The sequence below is a fragment of the Vanessa tameamea genome, chromosome 4, assembly GCF_037043105.1.
Source record: "Vanessa tameamea isolate UH-Manoa-2023 chromosome 4, ilVanTame1 primary haplotype, whole genome shotgun sequence".
In the NCBI taxonomy this organism is placed as follows: Eukaryota; Metazoa; Arthropoda; class Insecta; order Lepidoptera; family Nymphalidae; genus Vanessa; species Vanessa tameamea.
Genome location: NC_087312.1, coordinates 11,739,322 through 11,759,095, shown reverse-complemented (window position 1 = coordinate 11,759,095; position 19,774 = coordinate 11,739,322). Strand labels below are relative to the sequence as shown.

The following is a 19,774-nucleotide window of genomic DNA, read 5'->3' as shown; positions in this document are numbered from 1 at the left end:
ATGATAAACTGGTCAGTCTGTGACGCATATTATTAACATTTAATTTTAGTTTTTTTCTGGAATAATAAGAATCTGAATACGAATAGTATTTATAAGTTATCTTTTATAATTTTAGGATGTAAAAAGGTTCTATAGCATATCGAAATTGAAACAATAATATGTAGTGATGTTCCTTTACTTTTTGAAGTATTTTGAGTTTGCTCTTATAGTTCAAGCGTCTTCCAATATAATTGTATAGGTGTGGCCGCAGCTGCAGTGTCGCGTCGCAATCGTTTTCCCTTTTCCGTGGTCAGCGTGTTTCATTCTTAATATCAAGGTCATTTAATAACGATACTAAGATAAACTTACTGAAGTAGCAGAAACACATACGGATAAATATCGGTTTTTGTTTGAGTATATTTTTGTGGCACTTATTGTAAAAGTAGTTCATTGCATATAAATATGGTGCTTATGTATTATAAGTGGTATCGTTCAAGCTATGTATATATATATATATATATATCTTCTGTACGTGCGTATATATCTGATCTCCTACTAGACAATTCCGACTGATTTCGATGTAATATTTTGGGATTGTTTTTTGGGTTTTGGGACTTGTGTTTGGGTCCCAGGATGGCTTAGATTGGACCCAGTAGGTGTCGCTGCATTGGGAAGAAAGTACAATTCTGAAGTGAGAACGGACCGATGACGATGGTAGGTCTTTGTGCAAGCCCTATGAGTAGGAACTTATACATCACTTATTCAATCGCTAAACATCAGTACTAGTTAGTATTACTGTGTTCCGGTTTAAAGGTTGATGGAACCAGTGTAAATGCAGGCACAAGTACACCTACCATCAAGTGGCTTTTTTGCCAGTCGCCCTGCTCTGCTTTTATAAATTTAGAAAAAAAGTAATTCAAAATAATAGGAAGCTACGACAATTGTACGAACAAACAACATGTCTGTGTGAGATTTGTTGGTTTGTACTATGAATAAAAACTATTCTTTGCATTTTTTCGTTTCGACATAGAGAGTAATATTCTGTATATAGAGCGTAATTAAATAATGTTAACTCGCTTAACTTGCATATTGTTTTAATATATATCTATACTAGCTGTTCCCCGATGCTTTGCTCGCGTGGAAATTGAATATATACGTATCTACTCATTTTTAATCAGTATCCCAAAAATAAAGATTCATGTTTGTAACTAAAAAAATTACGGACTTTCGTACAAACTTTCGATCCTTATTTCACCCCCTTAAGGGGTAGAATAGCCAAAAAACGCTTAAAATTGTATGTACTCATTTTTAATCAAGCTCGAACCCCAAGGAATGACTTAGATTGATTTTTGTACCTAAAACCTATGACCCCTACCTAAAACACGTAAGCAAAGCCACGGTCGAAAAGTAATATTTTATAATTGCTATCCACTTAACAAACATCTTGTTAAGTTAAACAAAACTCGCTGCACGGGAGTTGTATGTTCACCGAGAAAGCCCTTTGATATCTGTGCATATAGATCATCATAACTGCTACTCGGCTTCTGGCAGAACATACATAACCAATCAACATACTGTCAAACAATCGCGTTAGATAGAATGTTATGTGATTTGTTTAATATATGAGCCGAGATGGTCTACGTGAGTCTTAGCTGATTGCCAGTTCAGATCCAGACGAGCGTTACTGAGTTTTCTCGGAGACTTTAACGGAGCTCTGGGACTGAACCGGTTATTATTAACGTATTGGCTATTGGTCTGAAATATATACCAAACATTTCAAAGCTTATTTCTGTATTAATTATCTATCAGATCGATCAAAACCAATAGTAGACTTCTCTTTGATATATAATGTGTGAATTTGAAATTCATAGCATAAGCATAATTCTCTATTATGAATAGATTCTGTTGTACCCGCAAAGCGCGCGTCATGTCACTTGAACAGTTATTAAGGTGAGTATTGTTTTCAATTGAATAAATGTATTTTATTTAATTAGGTTGCAAGAATTTGTAAATTATCTTTACATATATTATGAAAATTATGTATATAAAAACTACAATTCCTTTATATACTGAATGAATACTCACGAAATCCATCAATCTGTCAATCAAAAGAATATATTCATAGAAGCTTAGCGAGCACTTTTCGATCGTCATTTAACAAGATTTTAATGTCAATCATACATGTAGCTAGGTATCTTAATGCAATATTAATAGTATCGTATAATTTTGACATTAATGTTTATACGTTGTGTTCTTCAGAATAATTTCCGGCTTATGTTTAGATAATGAGATTCAAATACAAGTAGTCGTTACTCTGAATAAATATTAAGAATATAAATAATATTCTTAAAATTAAAATACAAAACCAGCGAAGAACAATGTTTTTGTTATTTATTGAATTACAAATGAAAAATTGTACTTAAAGAATACGAGTATATTAATTACGCTCTTTTCCTTGATTTTTGGAGATCCGCATGTTCTCGCGAATGGAACCCTTTTACGTCATCTGTCCGTCTGTAGGACGGTATCTGTAGAATTGTAAATAGCTATCCAGTTGACGTTTTGTTTATCTAGAATACGTGCAACGCATATTAGATCATATTAATATAACATACTTGAGCGAGGTCCCCATAAAACAAAATGTAAGAAAACATTCCCTTTGCAAGGTATTTTTTTAATAAAAGATAGTACAAAACCATAACACATAAAATCTTCAATCTTAATATCAATTTAGGGTAATTAATATTTTAAAAAAAACGTGTCACGGGACGTTCAGGTGATGTGAAAATTTAAAATTAAATAAAACAAATAATTAAGCACGGACTAAAAAACAAAATTTCCTTTACAAAGCAAATGTATTAATTTCATAATATTTATATAGCGGTACAAAATTGGGAGCGGAGTTGGAGATGGGCATGGCGGCATATAAAAGCGTTATGCTGATTGACGTCAAAGTATAATACGAGTCAATCTTAAGCCAATTCACGCCAATAGATATTCCATATAAACATTTGGTGGTAGGTCTTTGTGTAAGTCTGTCTGGGTTCGTACCGCCCACTCATCGTTTATTCTACCGCATTATTCATAAATAGCAATACAATATCTTAGTTCATAAGGATGCAACGAACAATGGTGATGTTAATAAAAAAAAAAAAAAATTGTAATTTAGCAAACATTATTATGATACGGAACTCTCTGTGCGGTTACGATACACACTTGGCTGGATTTTGCATTGTGCACATTTAAATTTCTGTAAGGTATAGAGTCCATAGAGTAAGCGAAACCGAAGCGATTACTTGAAGATTATATAAGTCAACAGTTCAAGTCCGCTATCGCTCGATTGATATTTATGAAATAAATAAAAATCGCTTTTCCTGTGTACAATCCTTACTCGTTTCTTTCAACGACTCGGCTTCATGATCATAATGTTGCATTTAAATCACACATTGCATAATATTATAGAAACAAGAACTTATTTTCCCACGCATGTGGATATTTATTATGGAAGCTTTTAGTGATATATAATTATGTGACAGAATGAACTAGACGGTGATCAGTCACTAGATTGTAAATACGCAACGAATAATATATATATTTATTTTTTATTGTGTATGTAGGCGGACGGCCAATAGTGACATCGAATGGTAAGTGGTCACTGTCCATAGACGTCAAGAAATATTAGCAGTACTTATATAGCTGAGTATGAGTCACCAAGCCCAGGGAACCAAAATGTTATGTCCCTTGTGCCCGTAGTTACAAACCGGAAAATAACGACACTTTAAGTAATAATCATTATTTTTGATATATTTATATAGATTTAATTGTAAAGCTTTAATACATTTGTACGTAAATTTTATCAAAAACGATTCGAACTATTTCAATTACAATTTTCGCTTCGAATTTGTGAAATCGATTACAGAAGTTAGTCAGTACTAGTAGAAAAGTTAATATCCATTAACTAACTCAGCATTTTTGTTTAATACTACTAAATTGAATTTAATAGTAAGTTAATATACCATCCTTGTATGATAAAGGCTACTTTTATACACGTATTCCACCGTAAACCAACAGACCACCCTCCCCCCTAAAATACGTGGGTTTAGTCGTGGGCGAAAACTAGTTTATATTTTACTTACGTGTAATTTTATTAAACAACATACATTACACATATATAGATATGTCATTACGTCGGTATTATATCAGTTAATATAAAAAAGCTTACATACCACAATCGTCAGCGAATTGTCAATATAAGTCATACCTAATGTCGCCCGTAATGTTTATGACTAAAGCACCGCATGCAAACTAATGGCCTGTTTAATTGACTTTTTCTTACTATCAATAAAAAAACGTATAAAACGCACGATAAACGATCTAAAAAGGTTGAATTACTTTTTCGTTGATTACCATGGAAGATAATAAATTAGATATGGACTTTTTTGTAGGTCCTTTTTCATCCATTACAAAACGTCCAACGGAAAAAATCTACAACAGTGCCTTTTTAAGACATTTTCTGCCTCGAACAACCACTCTGTGGAACCAGCTTTCGCCGGCGGTTTTTCCGAACCGATACGACTTGGGAACCTTCAAGAAAAGAGCGTACTCCTTCCTTAAAGGCCGGCAACGCACCTGCAAGCCCCCCAGTGTTGCAGATGTCCATGGGCGGCGGTAGTCACTTTTCAGGTGAGTTCCGGCTCGATTGCCACCTATCACATTAAAAAAAAACGTACGAATAGTTCTATCCACTCGTGAAGGCGCGCCCCTCCACGTTAAATTATTCTATTGGCATGCTTTCATATGAGTTAGTGACGCTCGTGCATACAAGATGTCTTAGTGTGCGTGAGACGACGAGTAAAGACAGCAAAAAAAAAAATACAAATTAGATTATATTTGTTAAGTTTATTTTGTTAAAAAATATATATTTATTTATTTATTACTTTGTGAGTGAGAGAGTCTATACAATAAAATACATAAACGATAGAAACTGTAAGCATTTACTTGATAGACACATGCTGATATTTTCTGGTAACCTGTACTTGCTAGGGCTCGTTTTGATCACAATAGATTGTAAGATCGCTAATGCGTTGACACATCGACCCAGAGTCATGAACCATTTGCACAAGAGCACAAAGGTGAAGCTAACTTCTAATTCCAAATTAAACCTATGTATCCTTTAATACACCCGTCCTATCAATTCCTGTCATTGGAGATTGATTGTTCGTTAAAATATAACATCTACCAAATACGATATATTTTTCTCATACTGTTGCTTCTGTATATTTAAATTTAGCGTTTTGTTCTATGATTGTTTCGTAAATAAACGTGTCGTCTATTATATTATTACTTAATCTAAATAAGTCGTAAGAACTCGTTCCATTCCAAATACGATTAATCACACAAACATTATTCCTCAAAAAAATTGCACATGACCTTGTATTTATTGCTCAGGAAATAATTGTAGTAAACTAATATGCTAAATTAAGATTAGGATCACATTGGCAAATGCCAAACGCGCTAATAACTTGTTACTAAAACAGGAAAACCATTAAATGTATTAACGTTACCACATTTATAACAGGGATACAATTATTGTAGGTAATTATTATGTGCTTTCCATTTATAAAATCGTCAAGGACACGCAAGTTTAGTGGTCTGGTTGTAAATTATGATTTATTTTAATATTAATATAATTTTATCTTTATCATGAATGTATTTATAAAAAATATAAAACATTTGTTATTATTGTTAAGTGATTGTCTGTCTTTGCTGGTTCAGTAATGAGTCAAATAATGAGTTCGAATACCGGTTGAGTTAAAATGATTGATTTTGTTATAAAATTATCAGTCGCAGATCTGAATTTGAAGTTGGTAGTGTGACACTGGTGTGATTTGAAAACAGCGTAATATCTGCTGGTCCTCCGTTAAAACTCTATCCTTTCGAAATACGTTCACATCGTAATATGAAAATATAGGAATTGAGTTCGTTTTTAGTTGAGCACAATGTCGATCCTACAAATATTGTATATCTAACATGTTGCTGATTATTTTGTGTTGAGTTTAGTCATCTTGAGAATAAACTTTACTTACTTTCAAACTTTCCTCTACTCGGTGGTGGGGTTTTGTGCAAGCCCGACTGGGTAGGTACCACCCACTCATCATATATTCTAACGCCAAACAGCAGTACTCAGTATTGTTGTATTCCGGTTTCAAGGGTGAGTGAGCCAGTGTAACTAGAGGCACAAGGGACATAACATCTTATTTCCCAAGGTCGGCGGCGCATTAGTGATGTAAGGAATGATATATCTTGCAGTGTCATTGTCTTTGGGGGGGGGGGGGGGGTGCGGTGACCGCTAACCATCAGGTGGCCCATGTGCTCGTCCGCCTACATACAAAATATTTAAAAAAAAAACGAAATTTGGTGAGGAAGACTTAAATTACTTACTAGCTGTCACCCGTGGTTGTCCTCGCGTTTCAGTAATTGGTCAGTTGTTAGGAAAAAAGTACCCTATGTCCTTTAATAGAGTTCAAGCTAACTTCATAAGAAATTTCATCAAATTAGGTTCAGGAGTTGAAAAATATTAGCATAAGTAAATATATATATATATATATATATATATATATGTATCTTTGGGAAAAAGTAGAATTTAGAACTATTTGCACTGTCCGTTTGCACGGATTAGCATACTTTCCGTCCTATGTAAATTATCTCAGATTTTTTTCCTTCACCATTTTGAGATTTATAATAAACGCAAACTTAGAAATTCACTTAATATTAGGCTTCATCTCCATCATGTATAATAAACAATTAAATAACGACTTAATTTTTTTGTTTAAGTTACTGTTATGTTAAATACTTAAGAGGAGAACCACATACACAATGTTTGACAGAAAATTGACACGATCTCATTGGTGGAGACTGGAGAGCTTGATTAAGTTCTAATATTCACTATGGATTTGCGAAAGAATGGCGTTTTGAATGTCGACATAACTGTTATCGGAATTTCGGAAGTAAAATTAAAGTAGATATAAGTTTGTTTTGTTTTTTTTTTTTATTTTACAAATCTTCTAATTTGCTTTTATATTCCTCAGTACGGTATTTTTTCTTTGTTATCTTAATTTCAATTATTATTTAGTTTTTAAAATTTAATTTTATATTTTATATAGGTTAGTTTGGCTTATATAGTTTCCTATCAAAAATATTTTTGAAGATCAATGTTGTTTACACCTTTAAAAACGTATCACTGTATGTTACCCAAGTCAGATATTAATTTTAAGTGCCTAGTGATTAGTTGATGGTGTAACTTTTCCAATAAAAAAAAATAATAGTTAAGTGTAAAAATAGTTATATGTATCTTTATTTATTCTATAATAAATAAAGATACATTAATCATAAATTCTTAGTAGTGTACAATATAGCTGAGTTATTAACAAATCGCTTGAAATAATACATCGATTGGAATAAGCTATAGTACCATATACGAGATCGTATTGGCACAAATAACGACAGGGCGCTAATCGATAAATAATTTAAGCGTACTATTAGAACTTGATATATTGATGTTGGGTTACTAATTATAAAGACCTCGAAGTAAGCTATTTTGGATGATTGCCAATCTATAACTCAAATTATTAATCCAATATATTATGACGTAATATTTTATGTTTCTATTACGTATATAACAATAAGTTTTTGTGACGAGTAGAGACGTCATTATCAGACAGTAGTCAGTTGTTTTTTTGTTAGCGTAGGCCGTTGTTAATTCATGCCAATAATAATAATTTTTAATAAGAATATATTCATAAAAGAAACAATAGTGAAAAGATACATTCAAAATGAACATAGAACACAATTTAGACAAAATCTTTTTAGACACCTCGAAATTATTAAAGTAGAATTGTATTTTTTTGGCGTGTTATAGCAAAAAGTTTAGCAAAAACGAGTGGCAACTGATTCGATTACATAAATGTGACCGAAAAACATGATTACTAGATATTTAAGCTTTTTGTTTTTTATTTATAAAAATACTGAGATTTTTATAAATTCGATAGGGTTGCCAGCGATGGAGTTTCCCCAATTTTGAGGAAAATAATTCCCATATGTGAAAGTATATGTATATACTTCCTGGGGAAGAAAATTAAAAATAATGAATACCTGTAATATAATTATCCAATGGATTTTTCAAGTATGTGGTTTTATTTTATGTTCATTACAATAGATTTCACCAAAGCTTCTTGCTTCTTACGTTTCACAATGGCAACTCTGAAATAAATATTCTTTTTAAATTCCTTTTACATATGGATAAAATATGTAATTCCTACTGTTTCTTCATTTTGCGTTTTGTATATTATACGGTACATAATAACTTTACAATGTCACCCGTTATTATGAGTACTAATATAATATACAAGTTCCGTTATTACTGCAATATAAACCTTTACGGTTTTCTTTAACATGACTAAGCTAAACTAGGAACTAAAAGATAAACATTTGTCACAGTGACTTGTGAATATGACTGATACTAATTTAATTAAATGAATTTAACAATGTTTGACACTCATCGTTTACTTTCCTCTATAAACTTTCGGTGTAGGTTTTCTCGTTCCGATAATAAGGGAAGAAGTGGGTTTCGGAGATTTTTTTTGGGTATTTCGGAGTGCTGGGGCGTTTTAGTCGTTGTAGGCACTGGCACATACCATTATCTGCGAGAAAAAAAATCACTTACTTCTTTTCAAAACTATCAAATAAAAAGAAATCTAATCAAAATATAATTTTGGAAAGTAGATTTTTATAAGCACTTCTAAAAATGTAAGTTCTACCGAGAAGAATCGGCAAGAAACTCAATAGTTACATTTGTTCTCGTATGACATACGTGTCGACGTGTCGTCTGTCTACAATTTCATTTACTAGTTAGTATATTTCAACTCTAAATTCGTACATAGAATTCTTTTTGGGATTTGACGTTCAACGTACGACGTATTACAAATTTTCATCAAAGTCAATCCGTTTCCTCAAATTTTCACGGGTCCACCATTCATATCACTATTTAAAAAATATATATACAATAATAAAACTTATATACATTCATGAATGATGATGAGTTTAGAACCGGTTCTGCAATGGGTCGCTGACACGAGATGCGCGCAGCGAATGAGACTGAATGAACGTAATGTTAGAGTGACATTGAAAACCTGATCATCCATTGAGAGTTTTCATATGCAAAGCTTTGCAGTGCAATGTTATACTTGCATAATCACTGCGTCAGCATTGGCCTATTTACTTGTTGTGTACTCTACCTAATAATTGAATTCTTATGACATTGCATTTTATAATATTAAAATACTTCTATTTGCTTTATTTTAAATTAGTTTTTTTATTATGTTTGCTCGAATGTAAAATGTTTTAGGAATATTTTAAAGCGTTGAGATTATGTATGAATTTTAGCAGTTCGTTTAATTTTCTATACAAATTCCTTAAACTGTGTAAGTATACATGAATATATACACTTAAATCCGAAGTACTAAAAATTAATAAGTCTTGTATTTACAAATACATATCTTGCATTTTCATTTAACGTTTAAGTTTAACCTATTCATAAATATCTAGTACATTCTTACAATCATATCATTAATTTCCAATCGTACTTTATAAACTTACAATAAACATTATTCGCATATCATCGCTTCACATAAATATTTATTTATAAGTCGCAAGTTATATAGCTTGTCATGTGTAGGGGAGAATCAACATGATTTATACTTCATTCTGTAACGTCCTTTTATAGATATGCGGTATTCGTTTGAAGAAAAACTAGACTTTCTTGGTGTGTTCCGATGTCTTGAAATATTCATTATATATGTTACTGTAAAAGCTCGAACTAAGGTAAATCTTAAGATTTTCCAGTAAAACCTAAGATTTACCGACATGAGTTTGTAAATGTAAGTATTTATTATAAAGGGACGACTTTTTCGGACTTTTACCATTCCAACCTAACCTAACCTAACATGTTAAGTTACCTTACCTGTTACCTAAGATTTACCAAGTGAATGATGGTAAAAGTTCGAATCCCAAAGTTTTATGGACATTTACCATTCATAATCGGTAAATCTTAGGTTTTATAGCAACAAAAATAAGGACTCTTCATGGACTTATATATCAAGATTCTCTGTGTCATACCTTTAGAAATACTGAATGTAACTTTTTAATTTATCAATGTTTTTAAATTAAATTTTCAGGAGTCATATTTATGAGCATACTCATAAATAGTTATTTAAACACGAAATCTTAATCGGACTAATATTTCTTATGATATCTTTGCCTGTTTGACAACTTTTCACGACTAAGCCACTAGACAGTTGAAATTAATTTTGGCATAGAGTCGCCTGGGACTCCAGGGAGATATAAAGACATAAACTACGGGAATGACGGGAATGTGCACGATTTAATTTTAACGCGGATGCAGTCGTGGCGCACAGCTAGTTCATTATAAATAGCATTAACTGTGGAATAGGTTAGGTTAGAATAGCCCAGTGGTTAGAACTCGTGCATCTTAACCGATGATTTCGGGTTCAAACCCAGGCAGGCACCACTGAATTTTCATGTGCTTAATTTGTGTTTATAATTCATCTCGTGCTCGGCGGTGAAGGAAAACATCGTGAGGAAACCTGCATGTGTCTAATTTCAACGAAATTCTGCCACATGTGTATTCCACCAACCCGCATTGGAGCAACGTGGTGGAATATGCTCCATACCTTCTCCTCAACGGGAGAGGAGGCCTTAGCCCAGCAGTGGGAAATTTACAGGCTGATTATTATGTTATGATTATGTGGAATAGGTACTTATTTTTCGATACAAAATTGAAACTGATTCATTACAATCACAATAGAATTCCATTATTGTCAATTTTGGTAAATTATAATTTTGAATAGAGTAGCCTTACAAGTGACTTTGGTCGGAATGCGGATCATAAAATTGTAAGGTCAGCAAAATAAGTAACATGTTTTGTTCAACGGTGGAATAATTAAATGCAGAATGTATAAATGTAGGTTAAAAAGATGGAAACGGATAGTACTATGATAACATAAATGAATTAATTGTGAACATATGAATGTAAAATGTAGCTGGTATTACAAGTATAAGTTTTTTTTTTAAATTAACTAATCAAAGGAATATCAAGTAATTTTGCATGCATGTTGTATGAGACACAAAGGATGCATGTTGTATGAGATACATTTCTAACACTAGGACGGAAACATTTTTGTTTAATAAAGTAACTAGACATAATATTAACTACGTGTGGGAATTTTTATTATTAAAATACACTAATATTCGATTTAAGACAAATAAAAATTACCAATAAAACAAAGTCTACTGAGGTTGGTAAAAAGAAAAAGATACAAAAGAAACTAACTTGTATTCATAAATTTGGACAAACAAATAAAACCTATGCTTAATTTTTTTTTTAATTAAATAAAAAAGATCGATAAAAACTTGTACTTCCGAGTTGAGCTATAGGACGATATGATTTTCATAAGTAATGTAAAAATTTATAAAAAACTTTGCATGTTGACCGTACATTTGCTACTTGCGCGTGCGCACTCAAGGTCAAAGATTTAATTTGTTCAATCCTTTGTTTACATTCAACATCAATCAAAAATAAAGAACAAAATTGCAACTCTTATTAACTCTGACCAGCTGCTTTATAATTTGCCATTTATTCTAGAAATTACCTGTTCTCTATGAATAAATTAATTATATACTTAAAGATAGTTTAAATCGTCCTTGGCGGTTAAATTGTTGCACTCGATTATGGTATTTATTGTGTACGGCATAAGAGCTTAAAAGTGAGAGGGCTATTGTCTGTAGGTCGTGCGACTTGAATTAGAGCGTCGACTATTTTATACTTGGCATTACATTCAAATGAGTCAGGGCGTTAGCTCGTTGTGTAATTGTTCTACTGACTATGACTGTGTAGATATGGACGTATATGGATAACACTAAGTTTTAATATTATTACATGTTTGATACGATGCAGTTCATGTTTAAGTGTCAAGGAGTTAAGTAGCTTTAACATTGATGATAATTTATTTACCGTTAATTACGCCGTAATTCTGACCTCGGGGTTATATATTTATTTATTTGATATTAAAGTAATATATCGTGAACTGTGCAAATCGTCGGGAAGCATACATTTATTTATTTTTATTTTAATATCATTTTGTTTATATATTTAAGGGTAACGGTACATTACTATTAATTTCGCCATGTCTGTTTTAATTCGTGTTATTCTCTTGTTATTTTCGATAGGAATTTTCATTCTGTATTGACCAATAGATAATTTAATTTACAAATAAGGTATTCAAATGTTAAGTTTAAACTTATAGTCTGTAAATGTCTTACTGCACATGCCTCTTATTATGTTAAGGAGAAAGTTTGGAGCTTTTTCCATCACGTCACTTCATGAGCGTTGGCGGATACTGATGTATTAGAATTAGACACATGCATGTTTCCTTACGTTGTTTTACTTGATCTTGATAATTTATAAATAAATTAAGTACGCGAAACGTCACTTTTGCTCAAATATAAAGCGCGTAAAAATAAGCCATCGATCATATTTGTCGATAAAGTCGGGAATGAAAAAGCTTTAAGAGAGCTTTTGGAACGTGCGCTGCTTAGATCGATAAAGTTATATATAAGTAAGAAATTAATGTTAATATTATTCATATTAAGCAAGCTGTGACACATATCTATATTTCTTATCCTTCCCGTGTAAAGACGGGGTAGATCACGTATTGATAAAATGTTAAGTAGAGTTTGGAATCGATTTTATGAATTGAAAGTTTTCGGTCTTGCAATGAATCTGGTATGATCCAAATGGTTATAGCAGAATGAGTTTTATCAAAATCGATCTAGTGATGTCCACTTTATGCTTGACAGAAAAGAGTTAAGTAGAGTCATATTTTAATATACATATATCAATAATTCCGCAAATTCAACATATTCTGTCTAGAACTATACGCTTCTTTAATCTGCAGGTAATTTAAATTTTGTTTTTATTGCTTAAAATTTCACGTCAAAAACATCATTAAACAATACAAGATTATTATTATATATTTTTTTTATATACATATGTGACATAGGTATATATTAAATTGTATATTTCGTTGAGTTTGTATCTAATATCACAGAATGAATACTATGAATACTAATACTACTTAGTTCCTTTTACCGGTTCGTATTGATAAATACTTTACTCCGGATCAATAGTAGCTTTACATTAAATTTAATCCTTTAATATTATTCAAAAGTGCTTATAATAATCTATTTGAATTAAGAATATTTTAAAAAAACCTATAGAAAATTACAAGTAAGTATGTTTACCATACCATTATTTCATTTGTAAATATGTGTGCCAGGACTGCGAATCAGACAATTATAGTCTTATAATTGGAATAGGATGGGGAATTCCAAATTTTATCTTTAACAGGCGACGAGTCCTTCGCTCAGCAATGGTATTCATGAGCTTATTCAGTTCCTCTTTAGCTGTTGTGAAGTAAGAAGAATTATGAAATAAATAAATGATTATGAAAGAGATTTGAAGTATGCTCCACTTTGAGTCTACAACTTTTTCTTTTTTAGTTTCTTAGTAAATATATTTTTATATCTAGGAAAATTGTATCAACACATAAGGAAGGCAAATTTGCTGTAGATAATTTGCGTAACCATTATGTAATAAATGGACGAGCGAATGGGCCACCTGATGGTAAGTGGTCACCACCGCCCATAGACAATGGCCCTGTAAGAAATATTAACCATTCCTTACATCACCAATGCACCACCATCCTCGGGAACTACGATGTTAAGTTCCTTGTGCCTGTAGTTACACTGGCTCACTCATCCTTCAACCCGGAACACAACAGTACTGAATACTGCTGTTTATCGGAAGAATTTCTGACGACTGGGTGGTACCTAACCAGACGGGCTTGCACAAAGCCCTACCACCAAGAACATCAACCAATCAAAATCTCTTTTTGGTTATAATATTTTCAAGAAATCTAATAAATTATTACCTTAATAAATGAATTACCTGATAGATGGACGTGATAATTATACTAATAGTTCCTACTGAGATCATCTACATAAAAGTTAGTAGAATCTTATACCACAATGGAAAGTGGTGATCACTTACTATAACTGGCTCATTTGCCCCTCCGTCAAACTATGTAATAAAAAATTCATTTTGTTGTAACTCGCCGCTAGATGGCGTTATGGCCCTATATTAACTTAATATTGTTCAACCGATCGCGGTGTCAATTGATATAATTATATAATTCTGCCAAGTTTTAGTGTGATATAAAATATGTTCTAGACTTAAATAAAATTAAAACAAATTCTTATAAAGATTTTCCAAATATAATCATCAATCAAAGAACGGTGACTGAGTTAAAATGATTAATACCACAGACTATACGAAATTTATAAACCAGGTTGGAACGTTATATAGTTGCAATATTATATTATATTTGGTTTTCATTGTTAGTGGATTGCAATTAAAACTTTTTGAAAGCCATTTTACTGATTGCAACCGATGTATTCGTTATAGTACGCTTAATACATTGTTTGGAGTTCTCCAAGGTGTGCCATTAGGACCCGCGTTATTCCTTATGTATATCAATTATTTCAGTCATTTACATTTTATATGAAATAGTTCTATTACTATCTAACGATAGCATCATTTACTAGTTACTATACTAATGGTGTTCACGACTGATTCTTGGAAATGGGATGCTCTTTTTATAATAGACTTCCTGATTTGTTTCCATATTAATGCGTCGAAAAAAAGTGCTTATATTATTGGCGCGACTAAGGATTTTTTTAAAGTGTCGCGTTTTGTTATTTAAACCAATATATACATCAATATGCCATATGGAAACCAAAACTCGAAAACATCAACGTATCAAAATGTCGATCAAATTTTACCATTGTTATAATGTTAGTTATAATTTTGTTATTACAAATATTCTAATTAGAATATTATAACTAAAACGATAAATTGTGCAAATAACAATGTAGCTATTATGTAAGTACCAACTCGAAACATCGCAGAACACGAGCGTATAGTCAGAAAGTCATAAGCGACACTCGTTATAATGACTATAACACTTAATACGTGTACCCACTTGTCAAAATAGCGTATCAAAGTAAACATTTGCCATCGTATAACGAGAAACGACGTATGCGACGAGTTCTATTACGATAAATGTTGAATGGATTCTTTTTTATTTTCTTTTGTATTTAAGTAGGTAAATAGGATTGGGCTGCCTGATGACCGATGTCATTGAATCTTACAACGCTATAACCATCCCTTGTATTGTCAATGCACCACCGACGTTAGGAACTAAGATGTTATTTCCCTCTAAACAACCCACTCATCCTTTAAACCAAAATACGTATTGATGTACTAGCATTGCCTAATACTAATGTGGTTTATACTGTGGCACTATATTGGTACTGTGTGGTGAATATTAAATGATGTTTCTGTGTTCAAACCCCTGGCCAGTAACACAGAAATAATGTACTTAATGTATATTTTTATTCCGTATCGTGCCCGGTGGTGAGGAAAAACATCATTAGGAAACCTACACATAACGGATGAGAATCTGCTATATGTATTCCACCCGCATTGAAGCTCCAAACCTCCTCAAAAGGCAACCTTTGCCCACCAGTGGGACATAAATATGCTTCTACTTTAACTTTAACTATATTTAATTTACGCCTAGCGAAGCGAGTGATTGTTGTTAATCGATATCTACAGAGCATTCTGTAGTTTTCTAGAATGTTCCCAACGTTAAGTTACGATATTGCCACTAATTACAACAATTCTCATAACATTAAATTAATAAACGATATCAAGTGAATAACGCGACTAGGCAACCTTGTTGATTTCCTGATATTGGAAAACGTATGACGTTTAACGTACGCGAGTAATTCGAAATTGCATTTTTTATAGTTTATTATTAATAGCTTAGTTTTTTTTTTATTGTAATGAATAAATGTTAAAGTTTTTATTAAGCGTGGAAGTTTGTGTCATATTTCTTATTTTATAATATGAAAACGTGAACTCGTTTCATTCAGCATATTGTGGATTTTTTTAAAAATAGAATATATATGTGATAATGTAACTATTTAAAATAAACTTTTTGGTCTCACTAAAAAAATATGTATATTTTGCATATTAATAGAAACTATAAAAAAAAAACAAAACCTAAATATAAATTCTGATTTCTCTATACACTACTCCACATTTTTAAATAAATTGCATTTGAAAAGTAGAACAACAGAGCAAACTTATTCTTACACGAATACATGCCGGCGTTCTATATTTAAAATCATGCGGTATTAAGCAGTGCTCTTGAAATATCTATTTCTGAACGCTTGTGGGAGTACGTTCTATTTCCACACCTGAGCTTCGAACTCTTGTGGAATTATGTTCGCCTGGTACTTTGGGGCGCTATATGACGTCCGTGACGTAATGGACGTGTACCCGTCACTGTCAGCGTTGTCAGCTCGTTGTCAAAGTCAATCAATACGCGGTGCTTAGAAATAAAACAAAATATTTAATCATTTCTCTAACATTAATAAGATCGTTATTAAAAAACGTATATATAAAAGTCTAATATTTATAAGTTTTTTATTAATCTGAATTAATTAATTGTTTTCTTAAATTTTTCATTCCCTTACGTATCTTATTTAAGTTTATATTATTTTTGAATTCCTAATAAATCATGTTAAAATCATAATTTGAAAATGATTTTCTTATAGTCTAATCTTGTAATCTTCGCAAAGATATTACAACTATTAGAATATTTCTAATGCATAATTATGCAAATAATAATTAAATAGAAATAAAATCATAAATGAGCTCGTCATAATAAGCATTGGTACCAGATTTTTGGTTTACCCCTGAATGAATAAAGTGGTATTTTTTTTTGTTACAATTATTGTTCTTTGAGATATTAATAAAAAATCTATTCCGAAAATTATTTAGAATTTTCAAGGCGTTGGCTAAACGGAAATATTTGGAATTTAGTAATAAGGTTAGAAATACCAGGACAACAGGAAGTATTAGAAGTTGGAGTACATTTCGAATATCTTGGATGATTGTACATTACACACCTGTAGATGTACACGTGGCTCTTATAAGATCGGTTGTTGGGTGGAGATAGGAATCTCCTATACATTTTTGCGATGAACATTATACATATAAACGTTAAAATTATTGAAATAAAAAACCAACATATTCAATATATTGTCGTACAACAAACAACAAAATATTTTATTATAATAAATTTTCATGTGATGGTGTTTAGAAAAAAACGTTTCAATGTATTAAGATATATACTATCAAATGTACTTAATAGATTTATTAACATAACAATTGATAACATTTAGTGCTTAAATATATACAAATATGAATTAAAAATAGTTACTGTATCATAAATCTTGATTTATTAGACAAATTACATGGAATGGTTTATACAAATAACAGTTAAAGTATACTACATTATGTGCATTTAATATTTATTTTTCTTCATTACAATTTTGAGTATCTTTATAAAAGTGCGCGCTTATTCTATTTTAGTAGGGCGAGTAAGCAGTGCTAAATTTTTGTTACAGAATTAAAGTTTATCAAGCTGAAATCCATGTGAGCGTTATAAGTTGGGTAACTAAGTTCTAAGAACGAGATTATCGTAGTGTGCCGCCGAAACCAGAAGCTAAATCAGTGTTAACTTTTCAGACTGCTTGGCGGTTCCCGAATTAGATTTTCGTTGTTGCGTTCACACCCCTATTTATAACATATATCCATCTCGTTCGCACCGCTTTCCCCCAGCTTTCCTCATTTGGAGCATGCGCTTTGCGTGTGTTTACACGTGCTCGTGAAACTCCTGGTGTGACATGATCGCCTGGTATCGGGCGCGCCTAGGGCGGCCGTCGCGCCGCCGCCCAGCGCCGTAGCCGCCCTAGGGAAGGTTTTCCCTCCCCAGAAGCTCAGACGAACGCCTCCGACACGGTCCGTTCCGACATATAGCCGGAGAGGTTTTACACGTGCACAAATTTACGCGCGGATGCATTTAAATTTAAAATTTTATATAGAGAAGTTTCTGAAGCAGTGAATAATAAAATCAACTAAATACTTGCTATATTATTTTATTGTCGTAAATAAATATACTTTTTTGCTTTATCGTTATTTTTAATTATTTCAAAGTTTTCTTGTCCTAAGTTATTGTAGTGTTAAGTTTTGGTGTTTGCTGTGATTCTTCAGGTGTTCCTGTCAGTTGATGTGCGCACCTTGAAACCTGATTCAGTCCAGTTCGTCGAAATGAGGCGGCAGATATCAATGCCAGGTAATTATACATTATACAGGATACAGCTATACGTAAACACTTTTAAAACTTTCTTATGATCAATTATTTATTAATAACTTAACTTTTGTATTTTATTATAAAAACAATTATTAAAATGCTTAGCACCTTTAAGATTTAAAATGATATGCAGACTTTAATTGTTCGCAGTAACTATTGCAATTAAATTTCCGAAGGCGTCAAATCATTTATATAAAATTAGTAAATCAAAACTATTTAATTAGTTCAAAGATAGTCATGTCGAAATTTTATTTTTGTTGAAGAAATATTGTTTTTTATTTGATATTCGACAAAATAATATAATTTATTATTTAACTTCGTTTTCCTACAGAGCACTGAATGTTTTGTATATAATGATTATTTCCATAACAAAAGTTCATTTCTATAGTACATTATAAACTACAAGTCAGATTTCAGAAGGTAAACTCACGTATATTCTACTTTCAACATAAAATAAATTCGGTACTTACTTCGGCTTGTTTAAACATTGAAGGATACAAGTATTGTTGCGATTTTAAAACCTTTAACGTCGGACCCTTCGTCGGTAGAACACAATATGTTAGCAAATATTTCTGACATAATACGATTTTAAAGTACGTGAAGATATAAAATTGTGGTAATATTTTATTTTGTATTTATTGTACAAATAGAGGAATGAAGTTTATTAAATCCCTAAAAAAAATTGAGTTAACTTCGACCACAGATGATATAATATAGCTAGACAGTATATTTGTTTTACATAAAGTCATGTCCATATTACTAGTATAAATAAAACAGACTATACATATTTTTTTTATTTTTTTTTCATATTTAAATTAATATGCGTATTAGTGATAACATATTATATCTCTACAGAACACGAAAACAGGGATTTTAAGTATAGAAATATGACTTTTTTTTAATTTACATACTTTTCAGCCAATTAATATTAATTGGCTGAAAAGTATGACCAATGGCTTTAGGTGTGTTTTTGCGGCGCGAGAGATGCCACTTCCACTGCAAAATTCCAGACTCCTACTACGAATTTCTAAACAGAAAATTACATTTTCATTTTCCCGGGGTTAGAATTAAGGAACTCTGAATGCGGTATTACAAGCCACTTGACCAACGAGGCATTTAATACGTAATCCGCAAGTATACAGATAGGTCTTTCTTATTTCTTATCACTTGCTAATTTGTTAAAGATATATGTTGATGAATGCAAGTACCGTCTACTCATCATATATTCTAAAGCCTAACAGCAATACTCAGTAGTTGCGTTCCGGTTTGAAGAGTGAGTGAGCCTGTTAACAGGCACAAGGGATATAACATCTTACTTCCAAATGAATGATTCCATTCCAAATGAACGAATTATTTATTATTACTCAAAGTGCCAA

General features: G+C 31.8%; 1 protein-coding gene across 2 annotated transcripts in view; it reads left to right on the top strand.

The window, feature by feature from the left end:
- Window positions 1–18,015: 18,015 nt before the first annotated feature.
- Pde1c (Phosphodiesterase 1c) overlaps window positions 18,016–19,774 on the top strand; it is a 442,898-nt gene continuing 441,139 nt past the window's right edge. For both annotated transcript variants that reach the window (XM_026632944.2, XM_026632935.2), the window contains exon 1: window positions 18,016–18,380. In XM_026632944.2, coding sequence (XP_026488729.1) covers window positions 18,356–18,380 — 25 coding nt within the window. In that variant the 5' untranslated portion in view covers window positions 18,016–18,355. The remainder of the gene's footprint in view (window positions 18,381–19,774) is intronic.